This window comes from Bufo gargarizans, chromosome 2 (genome assembly GCF_014858855.1).
Source record: "Bufo gargarizans isolate SCDJY-AF-19 chromosome 2, ASM1485885v1, whole genome shotgun sequence".
In the NCBI taxonomy this organism is placed as follows: Eukaryota; Metazoa; Chordata; class Amphibia; order Anura; family Bufonidae; genus Bufo; species Bufo gargarizans.
The window spans coordinates 142800854-142817850 of NC_058081.1; the positions used below are offsets into that span (position 1 = coordinate 142800854).

At 47.6% G+C, this 16997-nt stretch overlaps 1 protein-coding gene across 2 annotated transcripts in view; it reads left to right on the forward strand.

Annotated features, from left to right (window-relative positions):
* Nucleotides 1-15549, forward strand: part of ELL3 (elongation factor for RNA polymerase II 3) — a 118998-nt gene extending 103449 nt beyond the window's left edge. For both annotated transcript variants that reach the window (XM_044283244.1, XM_044283243.1), the window contains 4 exons: nt 6299-6470; nt 10697-10741; nt 12959-13066; nt 15052-15549. In XM_044283244.1, the coding sequence (XP_044139179.1) occupies nt 6299-6470; nt 10697-10741; nt 12959-13066 (325 nt within the window). In that variant the 3' untranslated portion in view covers nt 15052-15549. The remainder of the gene's footprint in view (nt 1-6298; nt 6471-10696; nt 10742-12958; nt 13067-15051) is intronic.
* Nucleotides 15550-16997: the final 1448 nt, after the last annotated feature.

Consider the following 16997-nt stretch of genomic DNA (forward strand, 5'->3'; position numbering starts at 1 on the left):
AGTGCGTCTACCAGTGTGCGCTTGTACTCGTGCATCTTCCGATCACGCTCACGACACCATGTTGTCCTTGTAGCAGGGATCCAGCAGGGTGGCCACCCAGTAATCAGCACTAGTTAGAATGTGGGCGACTCAGCGGTCGTTGTGCAGGCACTGCAGCAGGTAGTCACTCATGTGTGCCAGGCTACCGAGAGGCAACAACAAACTGTTCTCTGTGGGAGGCGTATCGTCTGTGTCCTCTGTATCCCCCCAGTTACGCTCCATTGATGCCCATAAGCTGCTTTGGGTGCCACCCTGCTGTGAACACGGTTTCTCTTCCTCATCATGTGCAAGGTGGAGTTCCAACTTGTGGGAACGTTGCATATGAGGCGGTGAGCGGGAAGGCCGAAGTTACACTGCAGCACAGACAGGCGAGCAGCAGCAGGGTGAGAACGCCGAAAATGCGCACATATCGGCAGGGTGGCCACCCAGTAATCAGCACTGGTTAGAATGTGGGCAACTCGGTGGTTGTTGCGCAGGCACTGCAGCATGTAGTCGCTCATGTGTGCCAGGCTGCCCAGAGGCAACGACAAGCTGTCCTCTGTGGGAGGTGTATCGCCTATGTCCTCTGTATCCTCCCAGCCACGCTCCATTGATGCCCATAAGCTGCTTTGGGTGCCACCCTGCTGTGAACACAGTTCCTCCTCATCATCATCCTCCAGAACTGTGTCCTGGCTGGACAGTTGTGTACCTGCCCTCTGTTGGTGCAGGAACCCTCCCTCCGAGCCACTTGTGAATGACTTGCCTGATAACCGTGGAAATGATCCCTCTTCCTCCTCCTATTCCTCCTGTGCCACATCATCTTCCATCATCGCCCAAAGTGTTTTTTCAAGGAGACATAGAAGTAGAATAGTAACGCTGAGGACTGCGTCATCGGCACTGGCCATGTTGGTGTAGTACTCGTGCAACACGACACACGCGTCCCGCACACTCGGTGGTGAAGTGATGCTGTTCCGCAGTGCGATTCACCCGTGCGTGCTGCAGCTGAAACTCCACTATCGCCTGCTGCTGCTCGCACAGTCTGGCCAGCATGTGCAAGGTGGAGTTCCACCTTGTGGGTACGTCACATATGAGGCGGTGAGCGGGAAGGCCAAATTTACGCTGCAGCGCAGACAGGCGAGCAGCAGCAGGGTGAGAACACCAAAAGCGCGCACAGACAGCCTGCACTTTCTGCAGCAGCTCTGACATATCGGGACAATTTTTCAAGAACATCTGCAGCACCAAATTCAGCACATGCACCAGGCAAGAGATGTGCTTCAAACTGGCTACCCCCAGAGCTGCTACGAGATTTCGCCCGTTATCGCGCACCACCAGGCCAGGCTTGAGGCTCAGCAGCACCAAAATTTTATCGGTTTGTTGTTCCATGCCTGTCCACAGCTCCTGCGCGGTGTGGCGTTTTTCCCCCAAACAGATGAGTTTCAAAACTGCCTGCTGTCGTTTTCCCCTAGCTGTGCTGAAGTTGGTGGTGAAGGTGTTATGCTGACCGGATGAGGAGGCGGTAGAGGAGGAAGCAGAGTAGGAAGAGGAGGCAATGAGAAATGTACTGCAATCCTTGGTAGGACATGCGCCAAACTGCTATCCGCCTCAGGCCCAGCCGTCACTGCATTTACCCAGTGTGCAGTTAGGGAGATATAACGCCCCTGCCTGTGCTTACTGGTCCACGTATCGTTAGTTATGTGGACCTTGCCACAGATCGCGTTGCGCAGTGCACACCTGATTTTGTCCACCACTTGGTTGTGCAGGGCAGGGATGGCTTGCCTGGAAAAGTAGTGGTGGCTGGGAACCACGTACTGTGGGACAGCCACCGCCATAAGGTTTTTAAAAGTCTGTCTCCACCAGACGGAATGACAGCATTTCAACGGCCAGGAATTTTAAAATGCTTGCATTGAGGGCCAGGGATCGCGGGTGGGTAGGGGGGTACTTCCTCTTTCTCCCCAGTGTTTGGGGGATGGACAGCTGAACGTTTCCATGGGACAGTGTGGACATGCTGGGTGACTGTGATGGTGTTGCTGCCACATCCTCTGTTTGCGGGTGGCAGGTGCCACTGTAACTTCAGAGGGGGAGGAAGAGGCAGAGACCGCAGCAGAAGAGGGAGCAAGAGGAGCCTGAGATCTTTTTTGTTTTTTCAGGTGTGTACTCCACTGCAGCTCGTGCTTTGCATTTGGATGCCTGATCATGCAGGTTGTGCTCAGGTTTAGAACATTTATGCCTTGCTTCAGGCTCTGATTTCACAATGTGCGTCTTGTCGTCAGCACATTGTCTGAAGAACTGCCACGCCAGGGAACTCCTTGGAGCTGGCTTTGGTGTGCTCGGTCCCTAGGTGCCGTGGGCAGTAGCAAGGATACTGGCTAGGGCTCGGCCATTCTGCTTTTGCACCCTGCTTCCTCTTTTGCTGTGTGACCACCACCTCTTTCTCCAAACTGCACACGTCATTTGCATGACCTTGATTCCATGTGGGGTCTAGGACTTCATCATCCTCCACATCTTCCACCCACTCTTCACCCCTGCCCTCCTTGCTGGTCTGCACACTGCAGAAAGTCGCAGCAGTTGGCACCTGTGTTTCGTCATCATCATCAGAGACATGCTGCGGTGGTCTTCCCATGACCACATCCTGAAACATAAGTGGTTGGGCATCAATGCACTCAATCTCTTCCACTTCTGGGGCAGGGCTAGGTGGATGGCCCACGGAAACCCCACCAGCAGAGTCATCAAAAAGCTGCATGACTTGGGGCTCAGACTACTTGGCTGATTTGCAAGGGGGTGAGTTGAAAGACTGATGGCCATGGGCTGCAAGTGCGGTTTCAGCAGGGGAACGGGTGGGAAACAATGTAAAGGAACTGGAGGCGCTGTCAGCCATCCAATCTACTACCGCCTCTACTTGTTTTGGCCTCACCATTCGTACACTGATATTCGGGCCTACAAAATGATGCTGAACGTCCTGTCGCCTACGTGCATGTAGCTGGCACAGATCGACCACGTCCTCTCCCTGCAACAGGAGCTCCACCAGCAGCACCACGACCCACCGAACTAACAGACAGATTAACTATATTAATTTCCCTGTCACGTATGCAGTGCAGGTGTACCTAACACCAAAAATGGGAATATGTCACCCACTGAACTAACAGTCAGATTTACTATATTAATTTCCCTGTCACATATGCAGTGCACATGAGTCTTACACCAAAAATGGGTATTTGTCACCGGCCAAACTAACAGTTTAGATTAATTATATTAATTTCCCTGTCACGTATAAAGTGCATGTGTATCTTACACCAAAAATGGGAATATATCACCCACCGAACTAGCAGACGGATTAACTGTAACTGTCAGCAGAGGAAGAGACCGTAGAGCAGGACTCAAGTACAGTGCAGCAGACAAGGAGGCTGAAGTAGAAACCGGCTTTATTAAAAGAGAACTCTAACTGCCGGAGAAGCAGATTTACAATATGAACAGCTTGGGAATTCACAATAAAGATAATGTAAATTTGCATAAAGAACACAAATGAATCACAAACACAAGTACAGACAATAGCAGGCTACTCTCTTCTAGGTAGTCCTATCTGTCCCCACTACCCGGGGTGCACCTCTACGGTGCACTAAACTAAATCCTATTCCACTATGCCCTAGCTCAGGTTAGCATCAGTGCACTCACAGTTCGGTGTCCGCACATGCAGGCAGGTACAGTCTGGGTCCCGATCTGGTTGCTTGCTTCAGCGTGGCTCAGCTCTGGCCTCTCTTTGTAGTCTCTGTAACTCTGGTTAGAGATAATCAGCAGCTCTGGACGTGTAATCAGGCAGGGCCTGGAATTCACTCACAGTTACTGGTAAGTGCCTCACACTACAGCAGTCTCTCTTCTACACCAGGACACATCAGCTCAGTCAGAGAGCAAACACACTCTAATGTCCCAGATACTGTGTCAGCAGGCAGGGAGCAATCACTCTAATCTTCCCTGTGGATCTCCCTCTCAGTGCACAGCGTCCTTCTTCCTGTGTACTCAGACACCTTCACCCCAGGCTCTCTGCTCAGCCCGGGAAAAACACTTAACTCCTTGTCCTCTGGAAACAACTCCTCACACTGTCCTACTCAGCCACAGTGGCCTCTGGTGGCTGGAGGGAAACATGACAGTCTGCTATATATATATCTGTTGGAAATGTTGCTGGATGATCAGGGCTGCCTCTTACATAACTATATTAATTTCCCTGTACATATGCAGTGCACGTGTATCTCACACCAAAAATGGGTATATGCTACCGGCTAAACTAACAGACGGATTAACTATTATATTTTTGTGGCAGGGTTACAAAAATGGTGCACAAAAAATCGCTATAGGTTACCCACAGAATTAACTGCCAGATTTATTATATTTCTGTGTCAGACGTGCAAAGCTGGTGTATCGCACCCACAAACAATCATGATAGGTCCCCCACAAAACAAATAGCCAGATTCCTAACACTCTCGCTCACTTCAGCTGCCTGCTTCCTGTCCCTGCACTACTCAGAGCTGATGGGCGGTGCTACACATGATCCAGCTTATATAGAGGCTGGGTCACATGATGCACCGGCCAATCACAGCCATGCCATTACTAGGCATGGCTGTGATGGCTTCTAAGTGCCCTCAGCTTAAAAGCTTTATTAAATACCTGAACACTGAAGTCGAACCCAAACTTTTACGGCAGCTTTACAGTTCGGGTTCGCTCAAGACTACACAGCGCTCATCGGTAAACAAGACTGTTTGAAAATTAGTCTTCCTGTGTGTCTGGGTCAACGGCAATATTTCTGCTTGTGAGCACTGGTTAGGGGTGGCCGAATAGTAGGTTTATGCACTGCAAGCCTCTGGAGGATCCTACTGTATTCCTACACCTTGAGGTTCGCGGGACTCTAGAGGCACCAGCAGCTTAAAAAACCTGTTTCTGCTTTGTAATGGCATTTTAGTAGCTGCTGTCTAAATCCGATGAATTTGTCTGACAGAAACGTATATCGTTACGCCTTTATCTGCACGATCTCGTCTGTGCTGTGAATCAGCCACAAATCTCTTCACAGTACGATGATGCTTACGCTTTCATGAAATAGCTAATGTTTTCATACCTTGTCCAAGACATTGCACTATTTGATGCTTTTTGGCAGCTGAGAGGTTATTTTTCTTTCCCATATTGCTTGAAACCTGTGGTCTGCATAATAATGTGCAACGTCCTTCTTAAGTAGTTTCTCTTTGAGATTGATTTCAGTGATCCAAAGAGCCCTGAGACACAATACCATCCATGAGTTTAATTGAAAAACATAAAATTACATATTTGACACTTAAAGGGGCTTTGCCATCTCAGACAATGGAGGCATATCGCTAGGATATCCCCCGATTGTCTGATAGGTGAGGGTCCCATACAGTGTGAACGGAGGGTTTTCTCCGCATGTGCAGCTGCCCTCCATTCATTTTTATGGGGCCAGCGAAAATAGCTGATTCCGTTTGCCCCATAGAAATGAATGGGAGCAGGGGCTGCGCGTGCGCGGTGCACTCCCGTTCACTTCTATGGGAGCAGCGCTTGGTTGTGGACGGACCCTGGGAAATCCGGGGTCCTCTATCCACAACTCTCCCCGCTTCGTTCTCGTTGCAGGTGCGGGTCCCAGAGGTGGGACCTGCACCTATCAGACAATGGAGGCATATTCTAGCGATATGCCCCTATTGTCTGAGATGGGAACACCCCTTTAAATCCAATTTGCATAATAATTTGGAACTCAGGGTATTAGGCATAGCATCAGACTGAAGTCCCTTGGGCCACCAGTCGAAATGATCTGAGGGCCCACCCTCTGTGTATGTGTATGTATGTGTGTGTATGTATATATATATATATATATATATATATATATATATATATATATATATATATATATATATATATATATATATATATATATATGGTCTTAAGGGCCTTGTTTTATTAGGCCCCATTACTATCAGAGATTGTGCCCACCAGAGGATCCTCTGGTACTCTGCTGGGCCAGTCTGACCCTGCATAGCTTCCTAGATACAGCCACAGTGCTGAACATGACCTCCCCGAGTGTGAACTGCGGCACCTAGTTCTAGAATATCAGGACAAAGTTTCCACCTAGTGGACAGTTTGGGTGACACACCCTACATGTTCTTTTATCTGTGTTATGTATGGAAAATCAGGAGAATTGTTCATAAAAAAGAACAGACTTATTAAAATGGAAACATTACTTGATAACTATATATAATAGGCTAAATTTCCTCTTTTTTGTAATGTGCAGTAAATACACCACAATTACATCACAAGATCAGCGGAAATTGTACGAAGACGACTTTGCCTCTGATTACACAGAATATCTCGAGCTGCACGCCAAGATTGCTAAAGTGCTGGAGAGGTTCGTGCAGCTTGGCTCTAGAATGAAGAAGTATCGGCAAGGAACAGTGGAGCACAAGGTTGGGATGCAATATCTTACATAAAGTGGTCCGAATTATGCAAATTGTATTAATAGACACCTTCAGTCTCGCCCCAAATGGTTGAGTTATCAAAATTTAACATCATGACCAAAAATACTTTTTTAGGCTATCTGTGTTTTTGCTGGATCTGTCATGGATCAGTGAAAACACTTCCGTTAGGATAATACAAATGAATGGATCCTTTATGAACGGAACCGGTTGTATTGTCTCTAAAATAGCCATGACAGATCCGGCACTGAAACCATTGTAAGTCAATGGGGGGCGGATCCGTTTTCTTTTTCTGTCCGAGAAAACTGATCCGGCACCGTAGACTTACATCATGTTTCATGACGGATCCGTCTTGTTCCTCATCCCATGACACACTCAAACGCTGCTTGCTACGCTTTTGTGTACATCATCGGAATGCAAAAAAACGGAACGGAAGGCATTCTGGTGCATTATGTTCAGTTCAGCTTTGTCCCCATTGACAATGAATGGTGACAAAACTGAAGCGTTTTTCTCCCGTACTGAGATCCTATGACGGATCTCAATAGTGGAAAAGAAAAAGTGCAGGTGTGATAGTTGCCTTATTTGCTTTTTTATGAACACAGAAAAAAAGAGAAACCTTTAGAGAAATTATTTGGGTTATAGTATCCCTAAAGAGCACCCGTCAGCAGGATCAACCATATTAATCCAGACATAATGCCTGGGAGTTAATCCTGCTGATTAAAATGATACCTTTCTTGTAAAGATCGGTTACGGTGTTCCTCAGAAAAAAGCGTTTTATTCGTTATGCAAGTGAGGGGTTCAGTGCATAGAGGGGCGGAGCCAACACTCAAAAGCTGAGGGGCACAGAGGAGCTAAGCCCCGCCCCTCAGTGCACTGACGCCCACACTTGCATAAAGAATAAACCTATAGAGAGGCGTAAATGTAATCAGCAGGACCAATTCTACCAGGTAGTTTGTCTGGTTTAATAAGGGTCAATCCTGCTGACAGATACTCTTTACATATAAATTGATGCATCTGCTAGTAACGGGAGCATGTTTACATGGTATATATTTTTTACGTGTATTTGATGCAAAATCTATAGTCTGACCTTCAGATTTCTGCCAGGGATTTGTAGTTTGGAATGCTACGGATCTAACCGCACATTAGCCCCATTCATGTCTCTTCTTGATGCAGAGTGCAAATCCACACGGAAAAGATCTGCAGCCGTATGAACAGCAATCACTGCACCTCCAACCCGTACTCACAGCATCATACTGACCAGGGGCGTAGCTATAGGGGGTGCAGAGGTAGCAGTCGCTACCGGGCCCAGGAGCCTGAGGGGGCCCAAAGACCCTTGGGCCACATAAGAAGACACCAGTATTATAGAAGGTGCATGGAGGGAAGGGGTTAGGTCAAGAATTTGACATGGGAGGAGTGCTGTTTAAATTTTTGCCTCAGGGAGAACGAAGGCTTTGTGCTCCCCTGCTCCTGGCCACAAAGCACTGAGGGAAGGGGGGGCCTTCAGCTATGCCCCTGATAATGACTTATAATGCTGCGAGCTCCTGCCTGACCGCAGGTCTTTTGTACTGCACTCATGGTATTATGTGTGTACAGGGCAGTAGACCTACGGTCAGGCAGGAGCTCACGGCATTATGTGTGTACAGGGCAGTAGACCTATGGTCAGGCAGGAGCTCACGGCATTATGTGTGTACAGGGCAGTAGACCTGCAGTCAGGAGCTCACGGCATTATGTGTGTACAGGGCAGTAGACCTATGGTCAGGCAGGAGCTCACGGCATTATGTGTGTACAGGGCAGTAGACCTATGGTCAGGCAGGAGCTCACGGCATTATGTGTGTACAGGGCAGTAGACCTATGGTCAGGCAGGAGCTCACGGCATTATGTGTGTACAGGGCAGTAGACCTATGGTCAGGCAGGAGCTCACGGCATTATGTGTGTACAGGGCAGTAGACCTATGGTCAGGCAGGAGCTCACGGCATTATGTGTGTACAGGGCAGTAGACCTGCGGTCAGGCAGGAGCTCACGGCATTATGTGTACAGGGCAGTAGACCTATGGTCAGGCAGGAGCTCACGGCATTATATGTGTACAGGGCAGTAGACCTATGGTCAGGCAGGAGCTCATGGCATTATGTGTGTACAGGGCAGTAGACCTATGGTCAGGCAGGAGCTCACGGCATTATGTGTACAGGGCAGTAGACCTATGGTCAGGCAGGAGCTCATGGCATTATAAGTCATTATGATGCTGTGAGTTCAGTCAGAGGAGCAGTGTTTGGTCCAGGAAATGCAGCTATCACACCAAGAGCGTTTCCCAGACTCAACACGCACGTGTTAAATTAGCCTGAAGAGAGGGGAAGTACATAGATAAGATTCTACCTCTCGTAATTTCTACCAAATTTGTCAAACCTTGCACATTGTTTGATAACATTGGTGAAAACACTTTTGTTTAGACATGCTTTTCCAGTATTTTTTTTTTACACCACCTCAGTGCAGTTTTTTTGTGTGCAGTTGGTAAATCTGGTGAACACCTAAATAACATGGGTAACCTCTCCCACTTTCCAAATGGCGGTGGTGAGAGCAGTGTAAAAAGTTGCTAAATGTTTGCGCAAACATGGTGCGTGCCAGATATGATAAATCCCCGCTAGGTGTGAAAGCAACCTAATAAACAGTACTTTACTTATCCTTTCCTAATCCTAAAATCAGTATGTATTATAACCCAGAGCTGTAATCACAATGCTGCCATATTTTGAAATTAAATCTCTCAGAAATGGTAGAGTCTCTGTAGGGGTACAGCCACACGGTCAGGTTTTCTGATGCAGCTTTGGAAGCCAAAACCAGAAGTGAATAAAAAAAGAAGAGAAGTCGTATCTTTTATGATCCACTTCTGATTTTGGCTAACAAAACTGCATGTAGAAACCTGACCGTGTGGTTGTACCCTAAAGAGAAAGCTTGGAAATGTGGGTGTAGTCTTTACAGCAGGCAAGGTAGAGGAGCACAGTATTGACCGTAGCAATGCATATATTAAAACAGTATTCTGGGACTCATCAACCCACCTTAAAGGGAACCTGTCAGCGGCAAAAGCCACGCCAAACCGCCAGCAGTACCTTCAAGTAGCCGGCAGTGTGTTTCTAATGATGATTTTCTTCCTGCAGTCAGATGCGGTAAAAGCAGTAAAAAACGCTCTTTTATCCCCTGGGTGCGCTATTTTCCAGTCAGGCTTGAAGTCACGGTAACCGCGCCCCCTTCCCCGCCCCTTCGCTTGACATCTGGCTGGCTTTGCCGAACAGCCGGCTGTCAGTCACAGGAGAAGGGGCAGGGAAGGGGGAGCGGTTACCGTGACTTCAAGCCTGACTGGAAAATAGCGCACCCAGGGGATAAAAGAGCGTTTTTTACTGCTTTTACCGCATCTGACTGCAGGAAGAAAATCATCATTACAAACACACTGCCGGCTACTTGAAGGTACTGCTGGCGGTTGGGGGTTGTTTCTGCTGCTGACAGGTTCCCTTTAAAGGGGTTTTCTCACTTCAGCAAATAGCATTATCATGTAGAGAAAGTTAATACAAGGCACTTTACTAATGTATTAGAAATGTCCATATTACCTCCTTTACTGGCTGGATTCATTTTTCTATCACATTATACACTGCTCGTTTCCAGAGATTACAACCAGATATGAGGTGGTCGGGGCGGGAGTTGCTGGGGATGCATGCCTATGTGCAGTCCTACGGTCCTGGCCACTAGAGAGGCCTGCACTTTTTGCCTATATAGTGTGCCACCACTGCCACCTGATTGCAGGGTGGTCGTAACCCCTGGATATAAAGTGTACAATGCAATGGCAAATGGATCAAGCCAGCAAAGGACAATATGGACAATCACAATACATTAGTAAGTGCCTTGTATTAACTTTCTCTACATGATGAAGGCCACTTGCTGAAGTGAGACAACCGCAGAACAACTAATCTTAACTTGACTGCAGAAGAAAGATGTCACTATACCTAATAACTCATGGATTCCCGCTGTGAAACCTGATCACACGAAGCAACTCTCTTAGGAAATCCAACATCCACCAATGTCGCGTCCATCAGTCTGACTATCTGCATTCTTGTCTGGTCTATGGACAGACACATCTTTCGCTGCCCAGGAATATTCGATGCATTGCTTCATTTATTGTTGTGTATATCTGTTCATAGAAAAACACTCTAAAATATCATAACCTTCTCTTTCAGGTGGTTGAAAATAAAATTCTATCAGAATATAAGAAGTTCAAGAAGGTACTTATACTTACAGATTCGCTTGACAGTCTGCCTTATTTTGGTACTGGCCAGGGCCAGCAGACAGCATCTTTCCAGGGCAGTGCATTAATGGGTTACTTTGCTGCCTGTTGCAGCACAGCAAGGCGTAAAGTAGCCAGTGTTAATACCCCTGCGCTGGAGGTGGATCCTGCCCAAGTTATATAGAGCTGCCGGGGTCTACTTAACTTTGGTGCCTCCACCACCGGTCCAAACCTAGGCCAGCTTGCTGACGTAGAAAATGATTAATAAGATGGGCCTGACGGCCCACCCTCTACCCTGCCCATGCCAAGCCCCCTTTTTTAGGGGATGAGCGAGGAGAGGTCACAGATTGTGTACGCCAAAAATTGGCAAGACCCCCTTTATTCATAGAAATCAAAATAGTTTCTGACAAATACATACAACTACTAGTTTCAAGCTTAATGCTAAATGTTATATCATCATATAGGACATGACAGTGTCTTTCTAACAAAGCTAGAACCAGCCCTGTACCTCACATGGATCCAGAGATCTCCTCATTCATTGTTCTGCTAGATTTATATCAAGCTGACAGCTCAGGGGGCGTGCACTTTCTCTGGGACATATCCCTTCTGCTGCACCTGGCGGCAGTGGAGAATGGAACTGAGCATGTATGGAAACCTCAGGGAACTGAACAGAGAATAAAATAAAAAAAAGTACAAACAGCAGGTGGCGCTATACAGATAGATTTCAGTGAATAACAGTGGCTATACTAAATTTGTAATTACAAAAGTATTCCGATCCAGGTGCTGGTTTAAAAAATATAGAATATTTTTTGTGGGACAACCCTTTTAATGTGACATTTTTTTGGGGGGGGGACATCCATGCTGGGACCAACACAGATCACTAGAGTAGTGACCAGTGGTGGCCCCAAGAATCAGATAACTCTTATGCCTTATTCACACATCAGTGTTTGGTCAGTGATTTCCATCAGTGATTTTGAGCCAAAACTGGGATTGGGTCTGAACACAGAACATGTGTAGATCTTTCCCTTACACCTTATGTCTGTGGAGGCTCCAATCCTGGTTTTTGGTCACTGATGGAAACCAGTGACCAAACACTGATGTGTGAATAAGATATTAGGCCTCATGCACGCGGCCGTTGTTTTGGTCCGCATCCGAGCCGCAGTTTTGGCGGCTCAGGTGCGGACCCATTCACTTCAGTGGGGCCACAAAAGATGCGGACAGCACTCTGTGTGCTGTCCGCATCCGTTGCTCCGTTCTGTGGCCCCGTAAAAAATATATAACCTGTCCTAATCTTGTCTGCGTTTTGTGGACAAGAATAGGCAGTTATATTAATGGCTTTCCGTGCTGTTCCGCAAATTGCAGAAAGGCACACGGACGCCATCCGTGTTTTGCGGCTCCGCGGTTTGTGGACCTCAAAACACACAACGGTCGTGTGCATGAGGCCTAAGGTATTATCCTGTGGACAGGTGATAAAAGTGATTGGTGGAATTTTTTTCTGTTTGTGATTTAGTTTCTTCATTTTTGACATATTTAGAGTACATTTACACGACCGTATGTGTTTTGCGGTCCGCAAATTGAAGATCAGCAAAACACTGATACTGGCCATGTGCGTTCCACATGTTGCCAGCCCTGTGACAGAAATGCCTATTCTTGTCCGCAATTGCGGGAAAGAACATGTTCTATCTTTTTTGCGGGGCCAAGGAACGGAAGTATGGATGCGGACAGCACATGATGAGCTGTCTGCATCTTTTGCGGCCATGCTGTCAAAATTGCGTAACGGACCCATAAATACAGTCTAGTAAATGGACCCTTATACCACTTTTGTCCTCACATACCAAGGTGGGTTAGGGATAGACTGCAATATTTAGGCCTCATGCACACAACTATATTTTCGGTCCGTATCCGATCAGCATTTTTTATGGATCCATTTATTTTATTGTGGCCATATGTCCAAACTGGCTCCGCAAAAAAAGATAGAACATGTCCTATTCTTGCCCGTTTTGTGGATAAGAATAGTGCATTTCTACAGGAGTTAAAAAAAATGGCGGCATGCACTTGCTGGTATCCATGTTTTGAGTACCACAAAACACATATGATAGTGTCCATGAGGCCTCATACACAGTATTTTATGGGAGTACAAGTTAAAATCTGCTTGTTTGTATCCTGGCAAGTACTTGAAGAACTAAAACTTACCTATGAATGTTTCTTCCCCCAGACATATCCCAGCTACAGGGAAGAGAAAATACGTTGTGAATACTTGCATCACAAACTCTCTCACATAAAGCACCTGATTCTGGAGTATGAAAAGAATACACCAACTTAGGCCTCATGCACACGACCGTTGTGTGCATCCGTGGCCGTTGTGCCGTTTTCCGTTTTTTTTCACGGACCCATTGACTTTCAATGGGTCCGTGGAAAAATCGGAAAATGCACCGTTTGGCAGCCGCATCCGTGAGCCGTGTTTCCTGGCCGTGAAAAAAATATGACCTGTCCTATTTTTTTCACGGCCAACGGTTCACGGACCCATTCAAGTCAATGGGTCCGTGAAAGAACACGGATGCACACAAGATTGGCATCCGTGTCCGTGATCCGTGGCCGTAGGTTAGTTTCATACAGACGGATCCGAAGATCCGTCTGCATAAAAGCTTTTTCAGAGCTGAGTTTTCACTTCGTGAAAACTCAGATCCGACAGTATATTCTAACACAGAGGCGTTCCCATGGTGATGGGACGCTTCTAGTTAGAATACACTACAAACTGTGTACAAGACTGCCCCCTGCTGCCTGGCAGCACCCGATCTCTTACAGGGGGATATGATAGTACAATTAACCCCATCATATCCCCCTGTAAGAGATCAGGGCTGCCAGGCAGCAGGGGGCAGACCCCCCCCCCTCCCCAGTTTGAATATCATTGTGCGGCCCCCCCCCTCCCCTGTTGTTAACTGTTGGTGGCACAGTGCGCGCACCCCCCCTCCCTCCCTCCCTCTATTGTTTTAATACATTGGGGCCAGTGTGCGCGCGCCCCCCAACCCCCCCTCCCTCCCTCTATTGTTTTAATACATTGGGGCCAGTGTGCGCGCGCCCCCCCAACCCCCCCTCCCTCCCTCTATTGTTTTAATACATTGGGGCCAGTGTGCGCGCGCCCCCCCAACCCCCCCTCCCTCCCTCTATTGTTTTAATACATTGGGGCCAGTGTGCGCACCCCCCCCAACCCCCCCCCCCCCCTCCCTCCCTCTATTGTAATCATCATCGGTGGCAGCGGAGTAAAAGATTTTCATACTTACCTGGCTGCTGGCTGCTGCGATGTCTGCGTCCGGCCGGGAGCTCCTCCTACTGGTAAGTGACAGGTCTGTGCGGCGCATTGCTGTCACTTACCAGTAGGAGGAGCTCCCGGCCGGACGCAGACATCGCAGCAGCCAGCAGCCAGGTAAGTATGAAAATCTTCTACTCCGCTGCCACCGATGATGATTACAATGGGGGGAGGGAGGGGGGTGGGGGGGTGCGCACACTGGCCCCAATGTATTAAAACAATAGAGGGAGGGAGGGGGGTTGGGGGGGCGCGCGCACACTGGCCCCAATGTATTAAAACAAGAGAGGGAGGGAGGGGGGGTTGGGGGGCGCGCGCACACTGGCCCCAATGTATTAAAACAATAGAGGGAGAGAGGGAGGGAGGGAGGGGGGTGCGCACACTGGCCACCAACGAGTTAACAACAGGGGAGGGGGGGCCCACTGGCCACCAATGAGTTAAAAACAGGGGGGGGTCTGCCCCCAGCTGCCGGGCAGCACCGGCCAGGCAGCAGGGGGCAGTCATGTACACAGTTTTTTTGTATATTCTAACCTGAAGCGTCTCCATCACCATGGGAACGCCTCTGTGTTAGAATATACTGTCGGAAATGAGTTTCACGATGTAGCTCATATCCGACAGTATATTCTAACATAGAGGCGTTCCCATGGTGATGGGGACGCTACAAGTTAAAATATACCATCGGATTGGAGAAAACTCCAATCCGATGGTATAACAGAACTCCAGACTTTACATTGAAAGTCAATGGGGACGGATCCGTTTGAAATGGCACCATATTGTGTCAACATCAAACGGATCCGTCCCCATTGACTTGCATTGTAATTCAGGACGGATCCGTTTGGCTCCGCACGGCCAGGCGGACACCAAAATGACTTTTTTTTCATGTCCGTGGATCCTCCAAAAATCAAGGAAGACCCACGGACGAAAAAACGGTCACGGATCACGGACCCACGGACCCCGTTTTTGCGGGCCGTGAAAAAAAAACTGTCGTGTGCATGAGGCCTTAGCCAGACGTCTTTACATCGGATCCGTACCATGAGACGACGGGCAGTCTATCAGCACAGTGGATCTGGAAAAGGACTTCTCAGCAAAACAAGCAAATTACGGAGGGAAACAAAAGTGCCATCCACCTACTGTATGATAGATACTATAGTAAATAGCCTTGGTGCACCACACACTGCCTTAAGGAGGACGCAGCACTATAGGATGTACAACATAAGACGTGTCCGCTTTTTTGGTGGCCAGTTGACATGCCAAGATCAAGCTTGAATAAGTGCAAAGCAGAAAGAAACCACTTGGGATACGTAAAAATGTAGAAATCACTGTACGGTGTAATGATTTATTGGGAAGGATTGCGCAGTATATAAAAGGCCTAATCCTGGAACACAAGAAAGAATTCATGCACTATGCTGTTGGTGTGGACATGACCAAAATGGGGCCAGGCAGTACATAGCACTTACGGACCATAGCCTTTACCAAGCAAAATAAAACTGCATTTCTTTGTCCATTTGTTTCTTTATTGAGCATTGAGGTTTAAGCCCGTTTGTGTTCATTCTACCATTCTGCCGACTCTCATAAACACTACTGTGAGGATGCAGCACATAGGGCCTCATTTATCAAAACTAACAGTACAACTATCTCAGGGGGAGTTCACATCACTGTTATTTTGATCCATCAGAAATAACGGATCTCTGATGGAAATGACTCAAACAGATGCCAAATATGCATAACTGATGTATAGGATCAATTTATTTTCAGATCACAATGGAAAATTAAGTGATGTGAACTCCCCCTTAGTTGCCCAATCAGAGCTCAGCCTTAATTACCTAAAGGGCTCTGAAAAATGTAAAGCTGAGGTCTGATTGGTTGCTGTGGGCAACTAAGGCCCATAGGTTTGCATTTAGTTTTCTTTGCCTCAAATGCCTCAAAAACACCTGAGTTAGTCAGCGTTTATTAAGGGGGTTTTGCCCATATAGTTTAACGACTTTTTTTAAAGAGGTTTTCCAAGATTTTTTATTTTTTTTACTGTATAGGTCATCAGTATTTGATCGTGGGGGGGTCTGACACCCAGGAACCCCACCAGGGCCGGTGCAAGGATTTTTGTCAACACAAGCGAATCTACATTTTGGCCCCCCATCATTTCACATTTCTGCCCCTCATGATTCATGTCCATTTCTTGCCCCCCATCATTTCACATTTCTGCCCCTCATGATTCATGTCCATTTCTTGCCCCTCTCCATGTGCTAATATTATAGTGCCATCCTCTCCCCCTGCCCCCTAATGTGCCAGTATCAAGTGCCTCTCTCCTCCCCCCTCCATGTGCCAGTATTATGGCGCCCATAGCAAACCCTACCTCCCTACCCCGTGGCAGTAAAGTAACAGTCCGGTATAAAAAAATAAAAAAACACTTTCATACTTACCTCCATGTCAGAGATGCGATGCAGGCCTCTTCCTCTTCCTGTGTTCCCACGAGCCTCTAGTGTTGAAGATTTGGTGTCTTTCAGAAAAGTTTATGATGGGATTCGAACCCATGACCTTCTGTATCAGAAGCAAAGCACTTAACCACACAGCTATGAGAGCTGTATAGCCAGCTGCTTAAAAAAAAAAAAAAATATATATATATTTAAATATTTATGACTTTGATACTCTGCACCCTTGACTTTGATACCTAGTGTACAACCATACACATGACAGTTGCCCAACACACCCAGCTCTGCTACATGCATACACAGTGTGCTGGGGCAGCTGAAAGACATACTAAATGAGATTTAAATACACCAGGGTCTCGTAGCTCAGAGTGTGTGTTGCTGCGGCTGCTGCCTCAGCCTGTCAGCTGCATGCCGCTCTGTGACAGACAGTGAGGGCTGGGGGCGGACGGCTCAGTTAATTGTTTTCCGCTCCGGCGCCGCCCCCCCCCTTCTCTGCGCCCTCAAGCAGCCGCTTGGGCTGCCTT